The sequence below is a fragment of the Artemia sp. Qi Xiang Cuo genome, chromosome 4 (genome assembly GCF_049724085.1).
Source record: "Artemia sp. Qi Xiang Cuo chromosome 4, ASM4972408v1, whole genome shotgun sequence".
In the NCBI taxonomy this organism is placed as follows: domain Eukaryota; kingdom Metazoa; phylum Arthropoda; class Branchiopoda; order Anostraca; family Artemiidae; genus Artemia; species Artemia sp. Qi Xiang Cuo.
The window spans coordinates 84,853,373-84,877,862 of NC_142797.1; the positions used below are offsets into that span (position 1 = coordinate 84,853,373).

A 24,490-nucleotide genomic window follows, 5' to 3' on the forward strand; every position below is an offset into this window, starting at 1 on the left:
TAAAAAATCACACCGTAAATTTCAACCTATAAGAGAATTAGAGGTTTTTTCAGCTCCTAAAAACAACAGACTTCTAAGTGCATAAGTACCCCTATTTCCAGTGTAATGAAAGAATTTCTTCCTTAACTTAATGACACGACAATTTCTTTTTAATATAATAATGAGAATATTTTTTACTCACCAAAAATTGCTTAGAATTATCCATTTATCTATGTAAATGCTTTTTACAAAAATACCTGTAATGCTATCTCGAATATAAACTATTCAAAACTGATGGAGAATCAAGTATAAAATCTGAATATATACAAAAATAATTGGCGGGTAAAAGGAGATATCGGTTTATGGTTTACCACTAAAAAAGACATTGAACTTTGAAATTACGCAAATCCTCTTGGCAAAGTGTGATGACTAGTAGACTGAACTTCTGAAATTGCGTCATTCCCTGGCAAAGAGTGTAATGACCTGCAAAATTAACAGAAAAAAACTGTTTGTACGGGGGCGTTGTAGAAGTATAAGTTAACATACTACTGACGTTGGGTAATGAAAAAATTGATCAGGTGGGCAGCTTCACTTACCTTGGTAGCATTATTAGTAAAGACAGTGGGAGCAGTGAACATGTTAAAAGTAGAATAGCCAAGGCTCAGGGTGTTTTTTTAACAATTAAAAACAATGTGGAAGAGTAGGAATATAAGTCTGCAAACCAATATTAGAATATTGGAAGCTACAGTGATAACAGTGGTCAAATATGGCTCTGAAAGTCTGAATCATGGGCGCTCCGAAAAGCGGATGAAGATTTGCTAGATGTTTTCCAGAGAAATTGCTTAAGGATTGTTCTGTGTACCCGGCTGACTGACCGTATTTCAAACAATAGGTTATACGAAAAATGTGGTTCAATACCGCTCTCTAGGGCTATAATGAAAGAAAGGTTGAGGTGGCTAGGGCACGTTGTGCGGATGAAGGAGGACAGATTGCCGAAGATTGTTCTTTTCGGTCAACCGTCTAGGGCTAAACGAAAAGCAGGTCGTCCTCGTATGAGATGGGAGGACGTCATAAAGAAAGAATTAAAGGAAATGGGAACTTCATTGGCAGGTTTAAAAAGGGAGGCTTTGAATAGATTGGGACGGAGGAATTGCGTGCGTAGCTGTGTTGGCCTCAGGCGGCTTAGTGCTGCGGTGAGTTGTTAGTAGTAGTGGTATTGCCAGGTAGCGTAGATAATCCCATTCTAATCATTTTGTCTTTAAATGATTAATTTAGAAATAACATAATGCAAAACTGACAAAATCTATCTTTATATTCCCAGGGGTCACACTCCTCAAACAGGGCCCCTGTAAAATATTTTATCTTGAATGAATATAACGATGGTGAAATTAATTAATTTATTTTCAGGCAATTTGTTGCAGTGCCTTTATTCCCGGTTTTTCTGGAATTATCCCACCCAAGTTTCGTGGGGTTAGGTACATGGATGGTGGATTTACCGATAATCTCGTTCTTCTCGATGAGCATACTATGACTGTTAGTCCTTTTTGCGGAGAAAGCGACATTTGTCCTAGAGATGGCGAGTCTTCGAATGCTTTTCATGTAAGTCTGTTCAGTTTTTTTTTTGTACCAATATAATTACCGAATTTCGAAATTGCCTATAGGCATGTTTTTTTTTTTTTACATCAAATAATTAAAGCCCTATCTCCACTTGGTGTTTCACGGGCACAATGACAAGGTAATCAACCAATAAAAATGCGAGAAATCTTTTTTTAAGACAGCCAGAAAAACGGTGTTTTCAGTTGGCTTATTCATTTTTTTGCCGTAAACCGGCTTGTGAGAACAGGGCTTAAGATCTTTAATATATTACTTTAAAAAGGAAACATGAGCATTGTTTAAAAACAAAAAATAAATAATTGGTTCTAATTTTCTGGATTCAAACAATCCTTAAATGTAGTTCAGTTTAGAATTTTCCAGAAACCTGAAATTTATTATTTTGAGGTAGGTCTCTGCGTCTACCTGAAAGTTATGCTATTTTAGAAGTCTATAAAGTTTTGAAAACGGATATGGTTTGAATTATCTAGGCTATGCATCATGGATTTCGATAATAGCATTATCAGGGGGATTGCCATGGGACTTGGCGTGTGCTTCAAATATATCTAGAGAGACCCCTAAAAAAGAAAAAAGACAAAGATACCTAGCACATGTCCTCGTTCAAGAGGAGCCACAGTTCTTCAGAGGATTACGCGCTGCGTATTGCAGACATGGCTTTTCCACGACCTAAGCTCATGTGAAAGGCTTCATTAACCATAAGCACAACAACCATGTTCTCGGGCACCAAGAGAAGGGGGCAGCACAAGATAGGTCTTTAGAGAAGATTCAGATGTTCTTGTGACCAATACCTTGTTTTTAGGCTTTTATATAAAAAAGTAATTTTTTTAAATAAAAAATTGCAATTAAAAGAATTCGGTGGAACTTTTATCAGGAAAAAAATGTATACATTTGTCTAATTTTTGTTAAATTAAAACAAATCTTGTATCTTGTTATGGTTTACAATATGAATTTAGTTCCAAGTCAGTGCGTTTGGTTCTGCTTCCATGCCCTTATGCACACGAAGGAACTGTTACTCCTGACTGTTTGATCGAAGATCCAACAACAAATTTGTTAAATGACTATAATTTAGGTATCCCTCACCATGGGACTGTGAATATGATTTTACTTGTTCATTATTCGGTACACCCTAGAGAAATGAAGTTGCGCTTTTTACTGCGGCTACTGTAGATTGGTCAAGAGTCTCCGATTGTAGAATGGTGAGCGTAGCTTGTATACGAAAATGCATTTTCTTCTAAAAAGAGATACTAGTTGCCCTCCAATTTTTTTGGTTACTTAAAAAGGGCACTAAAACTTTAAATTTCCATTGTAGTGAGCCCTTTCGCGATTTTCTAGGACCACTGGGTTGATATGATCACCCCTGGGAAGAAGAAGAAACAAATGAACACGCATCCGTGATCCTTCTTCCGGCAAAAAAAAAAAAAAAAAAAAAAAATCCCTATTTTTGCTGAGAGGAGCTTGAAACCTTTAAAGTAAGGTTTTCTGATACACTGAATCTGATGGTTTGAGTTCCGTTAAGATTCTATGACTGGGGTGTTTCGACCTTTTTCGAAAATAAGGCAAATTTTCTCAGGTTTGTAACTTTTGATGGGTAGGACTATACTTGATGAAACTTATATACCTTAAAATCAGCATAATTCAATTCTTTTGATGTATCTATTGATATAAAAATTCCTTTTCTTAGAGCTTCGGTTACTATTGACCCGGGTCGCCTATTACTTACAGTTCGTTACCACGAACTTTTTGAAAAGCTTGGAAGCATGAAACGATATCATCATTGTAATAATTATGGTCCAAAACCCTTGGCTGGAGGTTTGCAAGAACACCTCTCGTATGTTCTTCCTCTAAGCCCCCTTAATAAGCTACGCAATTAAGGTACAAAAACCAATATGTCAAATCAGATGATTAGAGGTGTGGCTCTGTTTGTACAGTGTTCGACTGATAATTAGAGTGTCCTGGTTTCGATTTCTAATTGTTTTTTTTTTCAATCATAGTTTTGTCCCCTTCTCTATGATCATTTTCAGATAATTTCACTGTTATTATAAGTGTGATGCGCTCATTTTTTAAAGCGTGTCCCGGGAAGGTATTTCGTCAAGCATTTTGGTTCAAAGTGTAATAGAGGTCATCCAGTTCATGGTTTGTAACGACAATCTTTGTAGATCACTAAGTCCATACCCCAACGTATGGCGTAATTTTTTCAAAATCCAGTGTGTGTGTGTGTGGGGGGGGGGGTAAATCTGGAGCCAATTTTCCCAAATAAAGTTAAAATGACAAGAGAAAACTTAAAAACGAGCCATTTAGTATTAAAAAAGCTAAAGATGTACTAAAGCAAAACAATATAAGAAATTTGGTACGGTAAAAATAAACATTAATTTGCACTTTTAACAGCACAAAACTAAAGCATTTTTAGATTGTGGCTTTTTTTATTTATTTTTTCGTTTATTTTGGCATCCCTTCTGCATGAGCTCAGTTCAATGATTGACTGTCATCTTGGTTCTAGAAAAGACATTTCATGATTATTTTCAAACAGTTCGTGGTAACGAACTGTAAGTAAGGAGCGACCCGGCTCAATGGTAACTGAAACTCTAGAAAACGGGTTTTTGATACCAATAGATATATCATAAGAATCAGATTTCAATGCTGATTTCAAATATATAACTTTCATCAAGTTTAGTGCTACCCATCAAAAGTTAAGCGCCTGAGAAAATTTGGCTGATTTTCAAAAAAAGGGGGAAAGACCCCCTAAAAGTTATAGAACCTTAATGAAAATCACACCATCATATTCAGCGTATCAGAGAACCTTACTTTAGAGGTTTCAAGCTCCTATCTACAAAAATGTGGAATTTTGCATTTTTTGCCAGAAGAAAGATCACGGATACGTGTTTATTTGTTTGTTTTTTTTTTCCCAGGGGTGATCGTATCGACCCAGGACTCCTAGAATATCGTGGGACGGCTCATTGGAACGGAAATTAAAAGTTCTAGTTCCCTTTTGAAGTGACCAAAAAATTGGAGGGCAACTAGACCCCCTCCCACGCTCATTTTTTTCCCAAAGTCACCCGATCAAAATTTTGAGATAGCCATTTTGTTCAGCATGGTCGAAAATATGATAAATATGTCTTTTAGGATGACTTAATCCCCCGAAGTTCCCAGAGGGAGGGCTAAAAGTTATGAACTTTACCCACTGTTAAAATATAGTATTGGTTATTAGGAAGTATACAGATGTTTTCTGGAGGTTTTTTTTCGGGTTGTGGGTGGGAAGGGGGGGTCGGGGGCTATGTTGGAGGATCTGTTCATGAAGGAAGTTTTCATGGGGGAAGGGAAATTGCCATGAAGGGGGCACCGGACTTGCCAGCATTATTTATTGGTTATTGGGAAGTATACAACCATTTTCAGGAAGGAGTTTTTCTGGAGGGGGGCTAGTGGAGGGGATTACTCTGGAGTATATTTCCTTATAGGATGTTTCTTTGGGGTAAGGGACATTTCTATGAAGGGGGCGCCGGATTTCCAAGCATTATTTAAGAAACGATCAGAAATTAAATAAAAAAACAAGTTTTTTCAACTGAAATGTAAGAAGGAATATTAGAACTTAAAACGAACAGAAATTATAACGTATGTGAGGGGGTTCTCCCCCAAGTCAATACCTCGCTCTTTACGCTACACTTTTTTTTTTAGTGCTTTCAAAATAGCTATATATTCTAATTAAACGGCCTTTGTGATTCAGGGGTTTGTTAATCAAAATTTTTTTTAAATTTTAACGTAAAGAGCGTGGTATTGACTAAGGAGAGAACCCCCTCATATACGTAATAACGTATACGTAATAAAAAAAACAATAAAAAAACAAGCGATACGGCTCAATAGTAATCGAAACTTTTAAAAACGAAATTTTGATGTCATTAAATGTATCAAAAGAATATTTTTATCGTGCCGATTAAAAATGTATAAATTTTATTTAGCTTAGTATTACTCATCAAAGGCTACCAGCCTGAGAAAACTTATCCTATCTTCTAAAGAGGGTGGAAACATCCCATACAAGTAACAGAATTTTAATAAAAATCACACCGTTAGATTAAGCGTATCAGAAAACCCAATTACATAGGTTTCAAGCTCATATCTGCAAAAATCTGCAACTTTGTATTTTTTGCCAGAAGAAAAATATACGAATATAGAAGTTAGTTACGTAAGTTAATTTGTAAGGACATCCATTTAGCAAAAGAAAAGTAAAATTTTTATGCAAATAAAAGCTGCATTAAATAAAAAACGATCAGAAATTAAATTAAAAAAAAAACAAGTTTTTTAAACTGAAAGTAAGGAGCGACCTTAAAACTTAAAACGGACAGAAATTTGTCCATATATTATATGGGCCGTCCCCTCCTCAACAACTCACTCTTTACGCTAAAGTTTGATTCTTTCTCACATCTATATTTTTAAAAACAATAAAAAACTTTAGTGTAAAGAGCGAGGCGTTGAGGAGGGGACAGCCCCTTTCATATACGGAATAATTTCTGTTCGTTTTAAGTTTTAATGTCGCTCCTTACTTTCAGTTTAAAAAACTTTTTTTTTATATATTTAATTGTAGACAAGTTCGAAGTGAAGGAATCTTATTAGTATTAGGACTACAGACTCGCTTTAAAATTTGTATCACAACTTGAAGTTATCCGTTTTATAGAGAGAAATAACTATCTCCAGAGTTCATATTATGGTTGATCTGTTCTCCATTTTAAGCCATACTAGGTGACATCAAGATACTACCCAATAAACAAATTCAATATTTTTATCCTGTTTATTTACCGTAAACTTACTATTTTTACGCCTAAGTTTTAAAAATAATTCTAATTGTATACTGAAAGTTACTGACATCACAGCTCCTGTAGGACTATGAAAAGCGTTATAGATTAGTTTGTAGTTGTGAGGCTACGTATTTATTTTTGACTCCAGAATCAATATTCTTCTTTTTTATACTTGGCTTTTGTGTTTTCAGTAAAGTGCTAGTTTTCTGTAATCCTACAAACATGGGAAATAACACCAGTTGATTTATTTGCACTAGTTTTATTGATATATGTTAGATAGGCTGTGAAGTAATAATTTTTGTTCGTTTTAAGTTTCAAATTCTCTCTTTACTTCCCTCGGAAAAAGGTTGTTTTTTTAAATTAATTTAGAGTGCAAAGGTTGGGAAGCATAATTAGTTTGCTATTATGATCTCCATGGTCGAAAAACTTTCACTGGAGGCTTACAACCCCCATCCTCTTTAATAAGTGAATTATAAAAAATGTGTCTTGGGAAAACGTGTCAAAGTGAAAAAACATTGTCATTTATTTATTTTCATTCCGAGAAAACAATTGAATTTTCAGTGTGCAAATTTTCAAAGGTAATGGTGGTAAAATACACTTAGGACTTTAATTATGTTGCTAAGTTGCACGTATTTTGTGGTAAAGTTTAAGCGAGGGAAGTAAAACCTGTATTTATGCCCTATTAAAACAAAAAATCATGTTGACTTTTTTAATTCCACGACTTAAATTAAACAAAGATTTTTCTGTAAGGTTTCTTGTATATATTAAAACACTAATTAAAAATTGCAAAGTTATTCTTACGGAGGTAAAAAGCAAAGTTGAAGCCTGACTTTGCAAGAAGATATATGTACAAAACTAGCTTAAATAAACTTACTCGGGACGTTTTTCAATATCTGTAGAATTCTAAAAACTAGTGCTTTATTGAAAATGAGCTGGCTTGGGTTTTAGAGAATGTCGATTTAATGGCCAGTGAAAGGCTATTGAGAGCCTTATAAATTAGTCTTTTATTGCTTCCAGGCAACTGATCGAATTTTCTGCTCTTATGAGATCACCCTTTTTTGAGTTGATTTTGTATTTTCAGTAGAGCACCAGTTTTTAAGATTTTACAGACACTTTAAAATATCAGGAGTCAATTTATTTGAGGTAGTGATTTTTTAAGAGATATTCCAATACTCCCGAAGCAGTGTAGTGCGGGACCCCTTTCCATTCTCCCAGGAGTTTGATGTGAATTCCTGCCTCTTTGTTTTGCAAATTTTGTAATTTTTAAGGGTCATTAGTTTGTTAATGAGATGTTGATTGATATATCGATGCACTTATCTGATCATATCCCCTCTGGCATTGCTCATGACACTCACACGTGTAATAATACGCGACTTGTTTCGCATAATATGTGAATGTTTGATTTACGTAAGAATCGAACGATGATGTTGCGGCTTGCAAGTATTACGCAAGGATTAAGTAGGCTAGCGGAAACATCCTTGCCGGCCTCAAGGCTATCTAATAGAGTGGAAAGTTTCCAGCGACTCACTGTTTATCTCGATAAGACGACCGGTTTTAGATAACGCCATTTAGGTTAACCGCGGCGGTGACGCTTAGAAGAATGGCAGGAGGACCTTACCGTCCCTAGCCTAAAATGCATATCCTTTGGTCTTGAGATCCCTCCCCGAAATAAGGTCTGTAAAACATGTTCAGGCAAATCTTCATGTTGTAGATTTAACATTTAAAAAAGTAAATAAATTGATTAACTGTCAAGCAGAGAGTATCACCAGGTATTTTATAAACTCCCTCAGGTTTCTTAACTATCAGGGATATAATTCCATTGAAAATGAACATGCTCTTTGTTTTCTAGCTAAATTTAAAATGAAGTGCACTTATTTTGTTCGAACACGAGAATTTGCGACCATTAAAGGCCTATTCAGAGCAAGATTCAGCTAAGGCCAAGATTTAGCTAACGCCGAACTATTGGTCAGATTTTGCTGTGACCTAGAGGTTCAGGTTTCATCCTTTAGAATAGATACAAAAGATCGTTCTTGGAAAGTGAATTCATTGTGGTAGCACAGTGGCAAGCAAAATGTATTCTTCAAAATCTAGAGGAGGGGGTAATTTTTTTTTTCAGTGCAACTACCAGAAAAGGGCATTTATATTAAAATTGCCCCCCCCCCCCAAGTATTTTTCAAAATCCAGGGAGGAATCCGCTTTGCACCCCCCCCCCCCAATTGACTCCACCTTGGTAGCAGAAAGTGAAATACGGTAGTGCCCGGCATGTAAAAACTGTTAAGGGGCCTTTGGGCCCGTGCTCCCCCTATTTCTCAAGGTTTTATGATTATTCTTAAAAATGAATTCTCATATTTTGTATATAATTTGCTTTGGAAGCTTGCAAGTTTGTTAATTTACGACTAGATATGTACTACCCCAAAAGACATATTTGATTCTTTAGGGGAGAGGGGGGGGGTTCGGCCTAGTTAATAATAAGATTGAATAATAACATTGGATGCTTATTAAACTCCAGTACTTCAAAAATGGATTCAATGGGATTTTAAGTTCGGATTTAACTGGAGTTTATTTAAAACTAAATTGGAATTTAAATAGGAATCAATTTTAACGTTGAAATAAAAAGCTTGCAGTACCACTTAAAGTGCAGAACTATCCAACTGAACTACGTTTAAACATTTAAAACAAACTTAATTTTTATTTTTGAAATTCAGGTTTCAATTAAAAATCTAAGCTTATTTAGATGCATCCTTGTACTTTCTGTAAGTGGGGAGTAGTGGCATCAATTCACAGAACATTTTGGGGGAAGACAGATTTGTGTTTTTCCAATTTCTTTTAATGAAAACACCAATAAAAGTTTTTTTGAAAATGCCCAAACATAAGGTGTTTTCAAAATCTAGCAGGGACACAAAAAATCCCCCCTGATTCCCGCTGTTTATGCTATTGGCAAGCAGATTGTTTTGGCTTTGATTTTTTATTTACTGATTTTGGTTCTTATCTAGTATCCAGTAAACACACGAGAAAGACAGCATCGAAATCTCAAAGATGCTGTATGAAAAACAGGTTTTCACTGCCTAGTGAGGTATTGCTCACTCCGTGACAAAGATTTAAACTTTAGTTTTTTGGGGTTGAAGGGGCAAAAAAAGGTACCTAGGTCAGTTTACGTATTTAATATATGCTATACTTTAACCCCCTCCCCGGAATGTGCAAATATATAGCCCAAATTTGTTTCTGAACTATTCTATTTTTATCATACTTTGTTTTATTTTATTAGCATTAATCAAACTTCACTTCTCGCGTGTTTACTCGATACTAAACAAGTACCCCGATTTTTAAATGGTTAGGTGAATCTGTAGGAAGTCGGCTAGTTGAATAAGAATGAATACAAATATGCCTATTTTACCCCCTATGGTTAAAGTGTAATAATTTTGCTAAATCATACTTGAGGGTGCTCGATTGTTTTTTCTTTCTATTGTCCCAGAGGAACTCGAATCTCCTCTCTTATTTTTGTCTGCTCTTTGACATTGGTTGCTAATCACCCAGGAATGGATCTAGAGCAAAATCTTGGGGGGGGGGGGCAAAGTGACAAGGGCACCAATAATTGACAAATTTATTTTGGGGTTTCGGGGTCCCCTTGCCCCCTGGATCCGCCAGTGTAATCACCCTGCTTACAATTTTAAACAGTTCCCTAATTTACGAAAATATAGGATCTACTATTATGTTGGCAACTATTATGAAAGGCTAAAACTAATGTTTCTAAATTCTGCCTAGTTCACAAGACTGGTCGCTAATCACGTTGCATTAACTAAAAACGCGTTTGAAAATAGATACGATCTTGCTTCCGCATGGACGCCCATCACGTGGATTAATGTTTATCATCTCTTTCAGGTGATCTTGGCAAATACAAGTATCGAGTTCAGCCGAAAGAATATAATACGGATGGCTCATATTATGTTCCCACCAGCGGCAGAGGTAAACAATTTCTGAATTTCCACAGTGTTAGATATATTTCTTATATACAAAGCCCATGTGCTGGGGGAAGGGGCTTCGTGGTCCTTTATTTCTTAAAAAAAAAATTTGTGCTCTTAATTGACCCCTCGGTATTTGTGCATTATATGGGCCTTTCTAAAAAGTCATGTTTGGTTAATGTTAATGAAGTAAAATAAAATAGGATGAATATATAATAGTTTATAAACAAATTTGGGATATATATTTGCACATTCGGGGGGGGGGGGTAAAGCAAAACATAAATTAAAAACGTAACCAAACCTAGGTACCCCCCCCCCCCTAAACCCCAAAAAACAACAGTTTAAATATCGTAACGCAATGAAAACCACGCTACCCATAGGATTACTCTATAGCGGTCTCTTGAATTAATCCGTCAAAAACGGGTTTTTCGTGACTGGTTTCCTTGTGAAGGCCCATATAGTGCCCAAGTACCGACCCCTCTTCCCAGAAGTAAATTCCTGCTAACGGGCGTGCATTTAATCCCATAAATTATTCTGCTTGAATTCCTCTGTGGAAGAAGAAACATGGACAAAGCTGCATTTTCTTGGCAACTTGCCATTTTAATCATGAAAAAATTATCTTATACAAGCACAAAACGGTTTTTTCCCCCAAGAAGCTTAGTTTGTTTGAGGAACAGTAGACTTTTAATAAAGGACGCATGCCAGAAAGGAAGGGTATAAAATGAAACGGCTAAAAACAAGTTGTAATTAAAGTACCCGTTTCGGTTTTCAATATTTAATCATTTGCTAACCAATGTAAAAAATTTTATTGAGTTTTGGCTATTTAATTTATATCTGAGGGTTTAATTTGATTGAATAGTACGATTCCCAGTAACAGGGGTATACGTAGTTGAGAGACTCCTAAAAATGGAGGGTGTTATTAGAAAATCGCTATTACTGAGCTAATTATTATGTTTTATGACCTAGATTACCAGATGGTAATACATTGATTACCGTTTATTATCTGGATTACCAGACGGTAATAGGGTAGTCTGGATTATCAACTGGATGAATGGTCATCCACAGTATTTCTGAAAATGTGGGAATATTTATTTGTTCATGGGAATTTCCTTCTATGTCTCTTATGTATTTATAATGTTTGGTTCTGTCTGTAGCTTTTAATTTTTGATTTTTCTAGACTCTGTCCAAAATTTGTCAGCAAGGTTTTGATGACGCTCGAAAGTTTTTACACACAAGAAACTTAGTTGCTTGCGGTCGATGTTTGTCATCTTCTGCTTCATCTTTTACAAGTTATGCAAGATCATCTTCATGCCGATTAAACATCCTATCAAAACAATCCTCATGCACTGATTGCGAGTCACAACTACAGGTAAAAAAAACTTAATGAAAACATATTCAAATAGAGGACAACATTTTCGAAGTTTGCGCTGCAATTTTTAACCCAATCATACCTATTAATAAACGTTTCCATGGAAGGCTGCGAGGTTTCATCCCCCTCCCCTTCTGGAAGCAAAAACCTAAAACATTGAAATTTTTGATTTTGGGAAAATATGATGCTTTTTGGGCAAAAATTTTTGATGGGTCCCATCCCTTCTCCTCACTAAAAACATTTATGTAAATGTCCCTTTTTATGAATTGTTTTTTCCTTCATGGGAATTAGTCAATTCTTTTTCATCTCTGCTCTTTGATTTTATCATTGCTATCTTGTGATATTGAGGAGTAATAAGTCAAATTATTAAAGGAGTAGCGATGAGGAGAAGCGAAATACTTCTAACAAGGTCGCATCCAGTTTTTTTTTTGGGGGGGGGGGAGGGGCTACCAAAAGTATTTTTCGGGGGGATTACAAAAGGATTTTTTCGGAGGGGAGGGGGGTACAGAAAACTTTAAAAAATACATCAAAATAATTTTTATATTCATTTGTGTTACGCTTTTAAGACTCGGGCAAATGTTTCGGGGGGTTCAAACCCGCTAGCCCTCCCCCCTCCCCTGCATACGGCCTTGGCTTCTATTATGCTTTATTCTTGCTGTTCTATCCTGAAAACAATGTATAGAAGGAAAATAGGCTGTTGTAAATTGTGCATCGACACTTCCACTTTGGCTGCTGCAACTCAAAAAGACGGTATATTACACAACTTAAATTTTTAAGAGCCTAAAAACTTAAATTTGTTACTGTTGTTTTTTTGCCTGATATTAAGGAACATTTAGGTGTTCGCATAGGAAAGATTTTTTGGTTGTTGGGAGGGGGGGTATTAGGGATATGGAACAATCAACTTTGAAATAGAAACTCGCAAAAGAAAAAATATATAATATATCTATGAACACATAAATGTATTATTTGATAACCAAATAAGATTGGAGTGAACGATTGGAGCGAGTTAATAGAGCTAGTCTGGTTTGATTGGATGGGCTATAACCCTAAGTCATTCTACAATTTTCACATAACGTCCTTTGGATTACCGTAGCACTTTGTAAGACTGATTTTCGCATGCGTCGTGCAATTTTAAGTCGTATTAAAAAAAAAACGTTCGACCAGGCACATACGAAGATTTTTTTTTGTGGGGGGGGGGCCAAATAAAAAAAAATCAAAGTTCAACTGAGACTGATAAAGGGCTACCATCCCAAAGACTTCCTATGTATCCTGAGTCCTGCGTAATTTGAATCATGAATAGTGATTGCCATTTTATCATAATCAAGTCAGAATTCGGAAAAAGAATTTGATGGGTGTGTGATTTGACGACAAATTTTTAATTCAGGTGTTGAGTGTGACGTTTAAGAAAAGAAAATCTTACCCCAGAATTGAACCCCTCAATTTGGAACGCTCCTCAGCGCTGCTATTTTATCATTTATCTCTGAAAAAGAGTGCTCTTAAGTGCTCAGTGTACTTACCCTTAAGAGTGCTCTAACGGTTAACCGTAAATCCTAATTGTTTTAACTATCTTAATTCAGTTTTTTAACATGTGGAAAACGAGAGAAAATATTGTAAATATACTGGATTATAGTTATTAGGGCCAAAGGAATAGAAATAATCGGGTTAATTGGACATTCTACTTCAATTGCATTAACTTTGCAATTGTTTTCATATTCAGTGGTAATTTTTCTTCGTTTTAAAGTTGAACTGCGTAAATGAGCGTAATTCCTGATCGTTTTAACTTTTGGCATTATGCAGGCTTGTACACAAGTTCATTTTTTGTCGGGAGGGGGGATCCGTAAAAATTAGAAGGAAAGACGTGATTCATGCAAAAAAAAAAACGAATTGACCAGAATTTTTTTTTGGAGAAGAATGAGCCCCCTCCCACCTTCCCCACGACAAACCTGTAGAATCAGAATGTTATCCTGAATCCCGAAGTAACAGTCATTTGCGTCGGAAATGAGCTTTACCCCCCCCCCCCCTAATGCTAAAATATATACCCTGAATTACATACATGTAATGAATTGTCCATTATTTTGACAAACCGTTAAATCAATTTGAGGAAAAAGGTGACTTACTGAGCTTTCAGTGCATATATACAACTCGGGATATATATCGTTGTTGCGGCGGTAGCTGTAACCTAGTAAAGAGCGAACCACAGCCCATAGTAACCGAAATTTGAAAAGCACGCTTTGAAAAAAAAAACAAAAACTGCCTAATGAAAAAAAAATGCCATGTAACACTGATTCAGGAATGGTAACTATTATTTCCGTTTGTCTTAAACGTAAAAGTTAATTGCGAAAAGAGATTTATGGTGATTTCACAAAATAGCCTGAAACGAAACCCCTCGAAAATCTCGTCAGATTAAAATGAAAATTGTACCATTGGAATTTGAATCAGCATGATTGAACACCATGAAAACGGAAATTACAGCCCCCCTCCTTGAACAACATGGAAAATCACCTTTTTGCATGGGTAGCACTGATTTATCTCTCGTTTTTTTTTTGTTTTTTTTTTTGTTTTTTTTTGTTTCTAGCAGGGTTAGGGGGAGACCAGAACATCAAAAAGAGGTGTGTAATAGCTCATTTGAACGGAAATTAAATTTCCTAGTGCCCTTCTTAAGTGACCAAAAAGATTGGAGGGCAAATAGCCCCTCCCTAAAGGTCCTCTCCCCCATAGTCATCCAACCACAATTGTGAAATATCCATTTTGTTCAACATAGTTCAAAGGTCAGAATCTTTGGTTTGGGTGATGATATGACCCTCCATAGTCCCTGGGGAAAGGGCTTCATACTGTATCGATATCAGACTATTTATATCACGCGTATCGGTATGAGTGTATTGTTATTGGGCGTATTGGTATCCCAGGTATCTAGACAGATTTTTATAGCTCATATAAAAGATATTTCTCATGTCTACGTCCAGTGGCGGGATTTCTTCAAAATCCTGGGGGGGGGGAGGAGTTGGAGCCAAACTTCTCAAATCAAGTGAAAATAATAGTGAAAACAGAAAAATGAGCCATATATTACCATAGAGGCAAAGATATACTAAAGAAAACTGACATTTTTCTCTGGATACTTGAATTATGAAGGATTATCTTAGTTTTGACAAGATTTTTTGCAGAAACTAAATCTTTTCTGGGAGGCAAAAGGAGGTCGGGAGGGGGAGGGGCAAACTTGGCTCTGGAAGAGGCAATCCCCCCACCCCGCCCTATAACAAATTACGCCCCTCTACGTCCTTCCTATAGATTTCACCATCAGCAAGTTCCAAATGGCACTAAAAACGGCACTTTTGGTGCCATGTCTCAAGTGGAAAAGCTGGGGCTATTGGGCTACCAGTACTTTTTAAAGGGACGTTTAATGGCGCATTTGAAAGCTATTGCTCATATCTATGTGATGTTTATCAATTCTACTATCCGTAAGTGTGATATAGTACTAAAAAATACTATTGATGTCACTTCTTAAGTAGAAAAGCTTGGAATTATAAAACGAAATCATCATTGTAATAATTATATTCCAAAACCCGTCACTAGAGTTTTGTAAGAACACCTCTCGTATGTATGTTCCTCTTCCAAGTCCCCTGAATAGGCTACGCTATTAAGGTAAATCACTAATATTTAAAATCACATTATTAGAGGCGTGGTTCTGTTGGTAAAGCGTTCGACTTCGAAATGGTGTCTTGTGTTCGATTCCTGCTTGGGTGTTTTTCTTTTCGATTATGGTTATCTCCCTTGTTTACGATTATTTTCAGATAATTTCACTGTTTTGTAAATGTGATGCCCTCATTTTTTAAAGCCTGTCCCAGGAAGGTATTTGGTCAAGCATTTTGATTCGAAAGGGACTAGAGGTCATCCAGTTGATGGTTTGTAACGACATTCTGAGTATATCTCAAAATCCATACCCCAACGAGCGGCGTAACTTTGTCAAAATCCTGTGGAGGCAGGGTCAACGTTGGAGGTAATTTTTCCAAATCAAGCGAAAATGACTGAGAAAAGTAAAAATCGAGCCGTATAATAATAAAAAAAGGTAAAGATGTACTAAAGAAAATTGACCTGTTTCAGTGGATGCTTGAATTATCCAAGCCTATCTTATTTTTAACAACATTTTTGGAGAAACTAAATTTCAGCTGGGAGCATGGGCGCCCATAAGCTGAATTCCAGGGGGGGCAAACTTCGTCTAATTGCTACTTTTAATGCTATATAATAGAAATCTCAGAACAAAAATATAAAAATAAGGCAGCATCATTCAGCCAGGGGGGGGGCCAGAGGCCCCCCTGCCCCCCCCCCCCCCCCATATGGGCGCCCATGGCTGGGAGGGGGACAAACTGGGGTCTGGAGGTAAACTGAGGTCTGGGAAGTGAAGTTGCCCCCTCTGCCCCATACCAAATAACGCACCCGATCCCAGCCCCTTGCCATTAAGCTGTTGAAGAAGTGTAGGCATGTGGTTCTGGAACCACTCAAAGTTGTATATTAAAAGAAGGATTACTTATTGCTATCCTAACTTATTCAAATTATTCGCTTGACAATTCCACCGTAATATTCTCTCCATACGTAAGATTGTGCATCCAAAGAGGAAGAAAGACACTTTTTTGAAATTTCGATTCATTATGAAAACAGTTCTGTAGGAAAATTCAGGTAATTCTTCCCAAAATTTTGAAATGAAAACAAACTTAGTTTCTAATACCATTTATCTTGCCTACACTACTAGATATGATATTTTTGAAATTTCCATTCATTTCTGAGTAATGAGTAGCTTTTTATTTAGTGACAGGTCAAATAAATCCCTAAGCCTAAAGGCACATTTCTGTTGAGGTAGAAAATTTTTTCGCAAGTATGTCGATATACAAACCTGTCCGCTCACTTAACCTTTTGTGTTCAAGCTACTCGCCTGGAGCTACTTTTGTTAAGTATGACTAAGTTTATATTTGTTAAAACAAAGAATTACAGTTCTATTTTTTCTTTTTTTAATTTTGTTTACAAAAAGAAACGACTGTTTTGATTTTTTTTTTCTACTCTATAAACTTATTTTTTCCTTCAATTCTTGTACGGCTTCTTAGTTCAACTCCTTAATAAAAGTTGAGATGTCTTATCTCCCCTAGATTTGAGGTGATTAGAAATTATATAAGAATTTAAGTTTTCCACTGAAACTAAGGACCAACATTAAAACTTAAAGCGAACAGAATTTATTCCGTATAAGTAGGAAAGGTCATAGCAGTGTTGTTTCTAAATAGAATTTTAATCTAAAAGAGCATAGATTAATTAAAAAAAAAAAAAAAACGTTTTTCCGAGGGAAGTAAAGAGCGAAGTTGAAACTTAGAACGAACAAAAATGATTACTTCACAGCCTATCAATAAAACTAATGCAAATAAGAGTAGAATGGCCTTATTGACTCCAATCAGTACAAAATTCGGTTATCAAAAGAACGTATCTCCGATCAGTACACCAAATAAGGGCATAGCCTCCCTAGGGAGAAAGATTGCGTAATCGGTCAATGACCTCTTTTTCCAAGGTCGATTTATTTGATGTTTCTATGTGTAATAGCTCCGGGGCGAAGGTTGCACCTGTGCATTGAATTCTAACGGGAACAATGTTATTGATCTAGCACTCGAAGGGGAAATGGATTTCCGAGAAATTGATTGCGTAATCAAAGTGTGACAACAACAACAACAACGACCTTGACATTCGCTGAGAGCATGCACTTACAACAACATCGACCTTGGAACCCCTGTGCAGTCGACCTCAATTCACCTATCGTGACTCAATAATTCTCCTTAGAAACAACATATTAATTTCCCCTTCTTGACAGATCAATCAATCAATGACATCATCTTTCAGACTTTAAAAATTTCTACCTAGAAACATTTCTCCAGGACTAGATCCATATCATTAATGTCTTTGCCTCGGGAACAACTCTTTTGGTCGAACTCCAAAGGATATTAATAACCACAGGCCACGGAAACAATTAGGCAAGAAACATCTGAGCGATGAATTGTTTTAGCGCGCGAGAAGGTTTCCTATTAATTTGAAATGCGTTAGCACAGAGATGCCAATAACAAAGGAACACGCTGAATTTACGTTTAGTGATAATTTGGGCGAAACCGTTTTAGACAGGTTATGGAACTATTTCGGCGAAACAGATAGAGACATTTTAAAAGATGATTTTAGGAAAGATTTTAGAGGAGGTTTTGAGTGTGGTCGTTATAATACACAAGTTTCATTTGAACAGTGTTGTGAGGTCCTCTAACCCAACCCCAAAGGGTTCCAATCCTCCTACCCCAACCCCGAAGGAAGCCCCCGGTCCTCAAAAGCCCCCCAAGCTCCCAAAGGCCCTCCACCGGTCCCCAAATGTCCCCCAGGCCCCCAACTGTCCCCCCGGACCCTCAAAGGCCCCCCCAAGCTCCCAAAGGGCCACCGGCGCCCCCAAAGGCCCACCCAGACCCCCAAAAGCCATCCCCGGGCCCCCCAAAGGCCCATCGAGCTCCCAAAGGACCAACGGGGTCCCAAAGGCCATCCACCGGCCCCCAACTGCCCCAAATGCCCTCCCATGGTCCTTAAAGGTCCCCCGGGCTCCCAAGGGGCCACCGGCGCCCCAAACGCCCTCCACCGGTCCCACATGTCTCCCAGGCACCCAAACGCCCAACCAGCCCCCCACAAGCCCTCCCCGGACCCCCACCCCCAGACCCGCGGCCCCCAAGGTCCCCCCGAGCTCCCCAAGGACCACCGGCCCTCCAGGGACCCACAAACCCTCAAAGGCACTCCCCGAGCACCCCTCTTTCGTTGATGTGAGTTGTCTGAAACCTATGATTTGGGATGTGTAGTTTGCTACTTCAGGCTTTTCTGAGTAGGATTTCTTAGCCATTCGTAGGTGTGTGTTGACTGAAACCAATACTTTGGGATGAGTAGTTTGCTATTTCAGGCTTTTATGAGCTAGGTTTCTTAGCATTTCGTTGGTGTGTGTTGAGTGAAACTTATGATTTGGGATATGTAGTTTGCTTTTTGGACTTTTCTGAGTTGGATTTCTTAGTCTTTCATAGGTGTGTGGTGTCTGAAACCTATGATGTGGGATGTGTAGTTTGCTATTTTCGACTTTTCTGAGCTGGATTTCTTAGCCTTTCATAGGTATGCGTTGTCAGAAAATTATGATTTGGGCTATATAGTTTGCTATTTCAGAATTTTGTGAGCTAAGGTTTTTTAGTATTTCGTAGGTGAATGTTGACTGAAATCAATAGTCTGGGATGAATAGTTCGCTATTTTGACTTTTCTGAGCTAGGTTTCTTAGTCTTTCGTTGGTGTGTGTTGACTGAAACCGAGGATTTGGGATATATCGTTTGCTATTTTTGGCTTTTCTGAGCTAGGTTTCTTAGTCTTTCATAGGTGTGTGTTGTATGAAACCTATGATTTGGGGTGGGTGGATTGCTAATTTTGACTTTTATGAGCTGGATTTCTTAGCCTTTAATATGTGTTTGTTGTCTGAAACCTATGGTTTGGGATGACTAGTTTGCTATTTTTGACTTTTCTGACCTAGGTTTCTTAGCCGTTCATAGGTGAGTGTTGTCTGAAACCTATGATTTGGGATATGTAATTTGCTATTTCCGACTTTTCATAACCGGATTTCTTAGTCTTTCGTAGGTGTGTGGTGTCTGAAACCTATGATTTGGGATGTGTGGGTTGCTATTTTTTTGAATTTTCTGAGCTGGATTTCTTAGCCATTCGTAGGTGTGTGTTGACTGAAACCTATGATTTGGGATGGTTAATTTGCTATTTTTGACTTTTCTGAGCTAGATTTCTTAGCCTATCATATGTTTGCCCTTTCGGAAAATTATGATTTGGGAGGTATAGTTTGCTTTTGGACTTTTCAGAGCTAGGATTCTTAGTCACTCATAGGTGTTTGTTGTCTGAAACTTCGAGTTTGGGATGAGTAGTTGGCTATTTCAGACTTTTCTGAGCTAAGGTTTCTTAGTATTTCATAGGTGAATGCTGTCTGAAACTTATGATTTGGGATATGTAAATTACTATTTTGGGCTTTTCTGAGTTAGATTTCTTAGTCTCTAATAGGTGTTTAGTGTCTGAAACCTATGATTTGGGATGTGTAGTTTGATATTTTCGACTTTTCTGAGCTAGGTGTCTTAGCTTTTCATAGGTCTGTGTTGTCAGAACAATCTGATTTGGGATGTGTGGGTTGCTATTTCAGGCTCTTCTGAGCAGGATTTCTTAGCCATTCGTAGGTGTGTATTGACTGAAACCTATGATTTGGGATGGTTAATTTGCTATTTTTGACTTTTCTGAGCTAGATTTCTTAGCCTTTCATAGGTGTGTCCTTTCAGAAAATTATGATTTGGGAGGTATAGTTTTCTTTTTGGACTTTTCATAGCTAGGATTCTTAGTCACTCATAGGTGTTTGTTGTCTGAAACTTCAGGTTTGGGATGAGTAGTTGGCTATTTCAGACTTTTCTGAGCTAAGGTTTCTTAGTATTTCGTAGGTGAATGCTGTCTGAAACTTATGATTTGGGATATGTAAATTACTATTTCGGGCTTTTCTGAGTTGGATTTCTTAGTCTTTCATAGGTGTGTGATGTCTGAAACCTATGATTTGGGATGTTTAGTTTGCTATTTTCGACTTTTCTGAGATAGGTTTCTTAGCCTTTCATAGGTATGTGTTGTCAGAAAATTATGATTTGGGATGTGTAGTTTGCTATTTCAGGCTTTTCTGAGCTAAGGTTTCGTAGCCTTTCATAGGTGTGCTTTCAGAAAAATATGATTTGGGAGGTATAGTTTGCTTTTTGGACTTTTCATAGCTAGGATTCTTAGTCACTCATAGGTGTTTGTTGTCTGAAACTTCGAGTTTGGGATGAGTAGTTGGCTATTTCAGACTTTTCTGAGCTAAGGTTTCTTAGTATTTCGTAGGTGAATGCTGTCTGAAACTTATGATTTGGGATATGTAAATTACTATTTCGGGCTTTTCTGAGTTGGATTTTTTAGTCTTTCATAGGTGTGTGATGTCTGAAACCTATGATTTGGGGTGTGTAGTTTGCTATTTTCAACTTTTCTGAGCTAGGTTTCTTAGCCTTTCATAGGTATGTGTTGTCAGAAAATTATGATTTGGGATGTGTAGTTTGCTATTTCAGTCTTTTCTGAGCTATGGTTTTCTAGTATTTCGTAGGTGAATGTTGTCTGAAACCTATAGTTTGGGAATGAGTAGTTTGCTATTTTTGACTTTTCTGAGCTAGGTTTCTTAGTCTTTTGTTGGTGTGTGTTGACTGAAACCTATGATTTGGGATACGTAGTCTGCTACTTTTGTCTTGTCTGAGCTGGATTTATTAGCCCTTCCTAGGTGTGTGTTGTCTGAAACCTATGATTGGGATGAATGGTTTGCTATTTTTGACTTTTCTGAGCTAGATTTCTTAGCCGTTCATAGGTGTGTGTTGTCTGAAACATATGATTTGGGATGCGTAGTTTGCTATTTGAACTTTTCAGAGCTATGATTCTTAGTCCGTCATAGGCGATTGTTGTCTGAAACTTCTACTGAGGGATGAATAGTATCGATATTTCAGGATTTCCTGATCTAAGTTATCGTATTCTGTCATAGGTTTATGTTTTCAGAAACATATGTGTGTGGATATGTACATTTCAATTTAATGCTATTATGAGTTGGGTTTACTGTCAGTTAATTTGCAAGTCTTGTATGAAACATATTATTCGTGGTGTGTGTGTTGCTACTTTTGACTTCTCTGAGATGAATTTCTTAGCCTTTCATAGGTGTTTGTTGTCTGAAACCTATAGTTTGGGATGACTAGTTTGCTATTTTTGACTTTTTTGAGCTAGGTTTCTTAGCCGTTCTTAGGTGAGTGTTGTCTGAAACCTAGGATTTGGGATATGTAAATTACTATTTCGGGCATTTCTAAGCTAGATTTCTTAGTCTTTCATAGGTGTGTGTTGTCTGAAACCTATGATTTGGGATGTGTGGGTTGCTATTTTTTTACTTTTCCGAGCTGGATTTCTTAGCCTTTCATAGGTGAGTGCTGTCTGAAACTTATGATTTGAGATGGTTAATTTGCTATTTCTGTCTTTTATTAGCTAGGTTTCATAGCCTTTCATTGGTGTGTGTTGTCAGAAAATTACGATTTGGGATGTGTAGTTTGCTATTTGAACTTTTCAGAGCTAGGATTCTTAGTCCATCATTGGTGTTTGTTGTCTGAAACCAATAGTTTGGGATGACTAGTTTGCTATTTCAGGCTTGTTCATTTTAAATTTCTGTCATGAAATGCAAGAGTTGGAAAATTAGGGTCTTAGTCCACCAGCTCAGTATTAGGGTCCCAGTCCACCAGCCTGAACGGTGGAAATTCACTAGCTCAGAATTGGGGTCTTAGTCCACCAGCCTGAATGGTGGAAATCCACTAGCTCAATATTGGGGTCTCAGTCCACCAGCCTAAATGGTGGAAATTCACTAACTCCGAATTAGGGTCTTAGTCCACCATCCCGACTGTTGTAAATTCACTAGCTCAGAATTGGGGTCTTAGTCCAACAGACTTAATGTTTTAAATTCACATTAGACTACACAAAAACTTACACACACACACAAAAAATTACACACACTTACAAAAAATTACACACACACACACAAAAACATACACACACACACACATTATAAAATACACACACACACCAAAAATTACACACACACGACAAATAATACACACACACACACACACAAAACTTACACACACACACACACAAACAAAAAAATGAACACGTAAACAAACAAGCACACAAAAACTTACATGCACACAAAAACTTACACACACACACACACACACACACAAAACCTACACACACACACACACACCAAAACATACACACACACCCCAAAACTCACACACACACAAAAAAACACACACACACACACACCCACACAAAAACTTACACATGAACACAAAAAAAACTCACACACACACATGCACAAAAACTTACACACACACACACACACACACACAAACTAACACACACACACAATAAAACTTAAACACACACGCCCAAAATTACACACACAAAAACTTACACTCACACACACACACAAACACACAAACTAACAAATCCACTCTAAAAATTACATTAACTATAAAAATTACATGCAAAAAAAAAATTACACACACACACACACACAAATATTACACACACACACACTCGAAAACTCACACACACACACGCCATAACTAACACTCAAAAACAATCATACACACAAACACACACATAAACAAAAACTTAAACATGAAAACAAAAAAAACTCACACACACACACACACAAAAACTTACACACACACACACACATACACATAAATTACACACACACACGAAAAATTACACACACACGCCAAAACTTAAACACACACATAAACTTACACATTCACACTAAAACTCACACACACATACACGAAAACTTACACACACACGTCAAAACTTGCACACACACACCCACACAGAAAAAATTACACACACACACACACAAAAATACACATACACACACACAAACACACAAAAAATTACAAAAGCACACTAAAAAAAAAAATCAAACAAAAACTAGCATTAACACAAAAACTTACACACACACACACACACAAAACTTACACACACACACACACACAAAAACTTACACACACACGAAAAAAATAACACACACAAACAAAATTACACACACACACACACACACACACACACAAAACTTAAAAATGAACACAAAAAAACAATCTAACACAATAAAAAAAAAATACACACACACACACACACACACAAAACATCCACACACACACACTCTAAAAAATACACCCACAGACCAACACATACACACACACAAACAAATACACAAACACACACACACACACACACACACACACAAACACACACAAACACACACACAAACAAACAATCACACACAAACACAAACAAACACTCACACGAAAACACACACAAAAACACACACACACAGTCAAACACATACAAACACACAAACACACATATATACACATAGACACACATACATAAAAACATATAAACAAACAAATACACACACACAAACAAACACACACACAAAAGCAAACTAACAAACAAACTAACAAACAAAAAAACACAATAACCAAAACAAAAACAAAAAACATACACAACAACCACCCTACACCAAACACAATAACCAAAAAAATAAAACACAAACAAAATAAAAAAAACACAAAAAATAACAAAAAAAAAAAAAATAAACACACACAAACACAAAAAAAAAAACACACACACACACACACACACACTAACACAAACACACAAAAAAATTAAATCCACACGCAATAGCTTAGACACACAAAAACTTCCACACACACACACAAAACTTACACACACATGCAAAAACTTACATGCACACAAAAACTTACATGAACACAAAAACTTACACACACAAAAAAAAACTCACACACTCACAAAAAATTACACACACACACACACAATAACTTACACACACACACACAAAAAATTACACACACACACAAAAAAATGCACACACAAACAAACACAAACACACACACACAAACACAAACACACACACAAAAAATTACACATTCACACGAAAACTTACATGCACACAAAAACTTATACACACACATACTAAAACTTACACACACACGTAAAAACTTACACACACAAGAGCTTAGACACACAAAAACTTACACACACACACACACACACAAAACTTACACCCACACGCAAAAACTTAC

General features: G+C 36.9%; 1 protein-coding gene across 3 annotated transcripts in view; it reads left to right on the plus strand.

Moving 5' to 3' along the window:
• The window catches only part of bmm (brummer), a 116,492-nt gene that overhangs the window by 61,609 nt on the left and 30,393 nt on the right, over nucleotides 1-24,490 (plus strand). For all 3 annotated transcript variants that reach the window (XM_089088594.1, XM_089088595.1, XM_089088596.1), the window contains exons 5-7: nucleotides 1,387-1,578; nucleotides 10,254-10,337; nucleotides 11,511-11,702. In XM_089088594.1, the coding sequence (XP_088944720.1) occupies nucleotides 1,387-1,578; nucleotides 10,254-10,337; nucleotides 11,511-11,702 (468 nt within the window). The remainder of the gene's footprint in view (nucleotides 1-1,386; nucleotides 1,579-10,253; nucleotides 10,338-11,510; nucleotides 11,703-24,490) is intronic.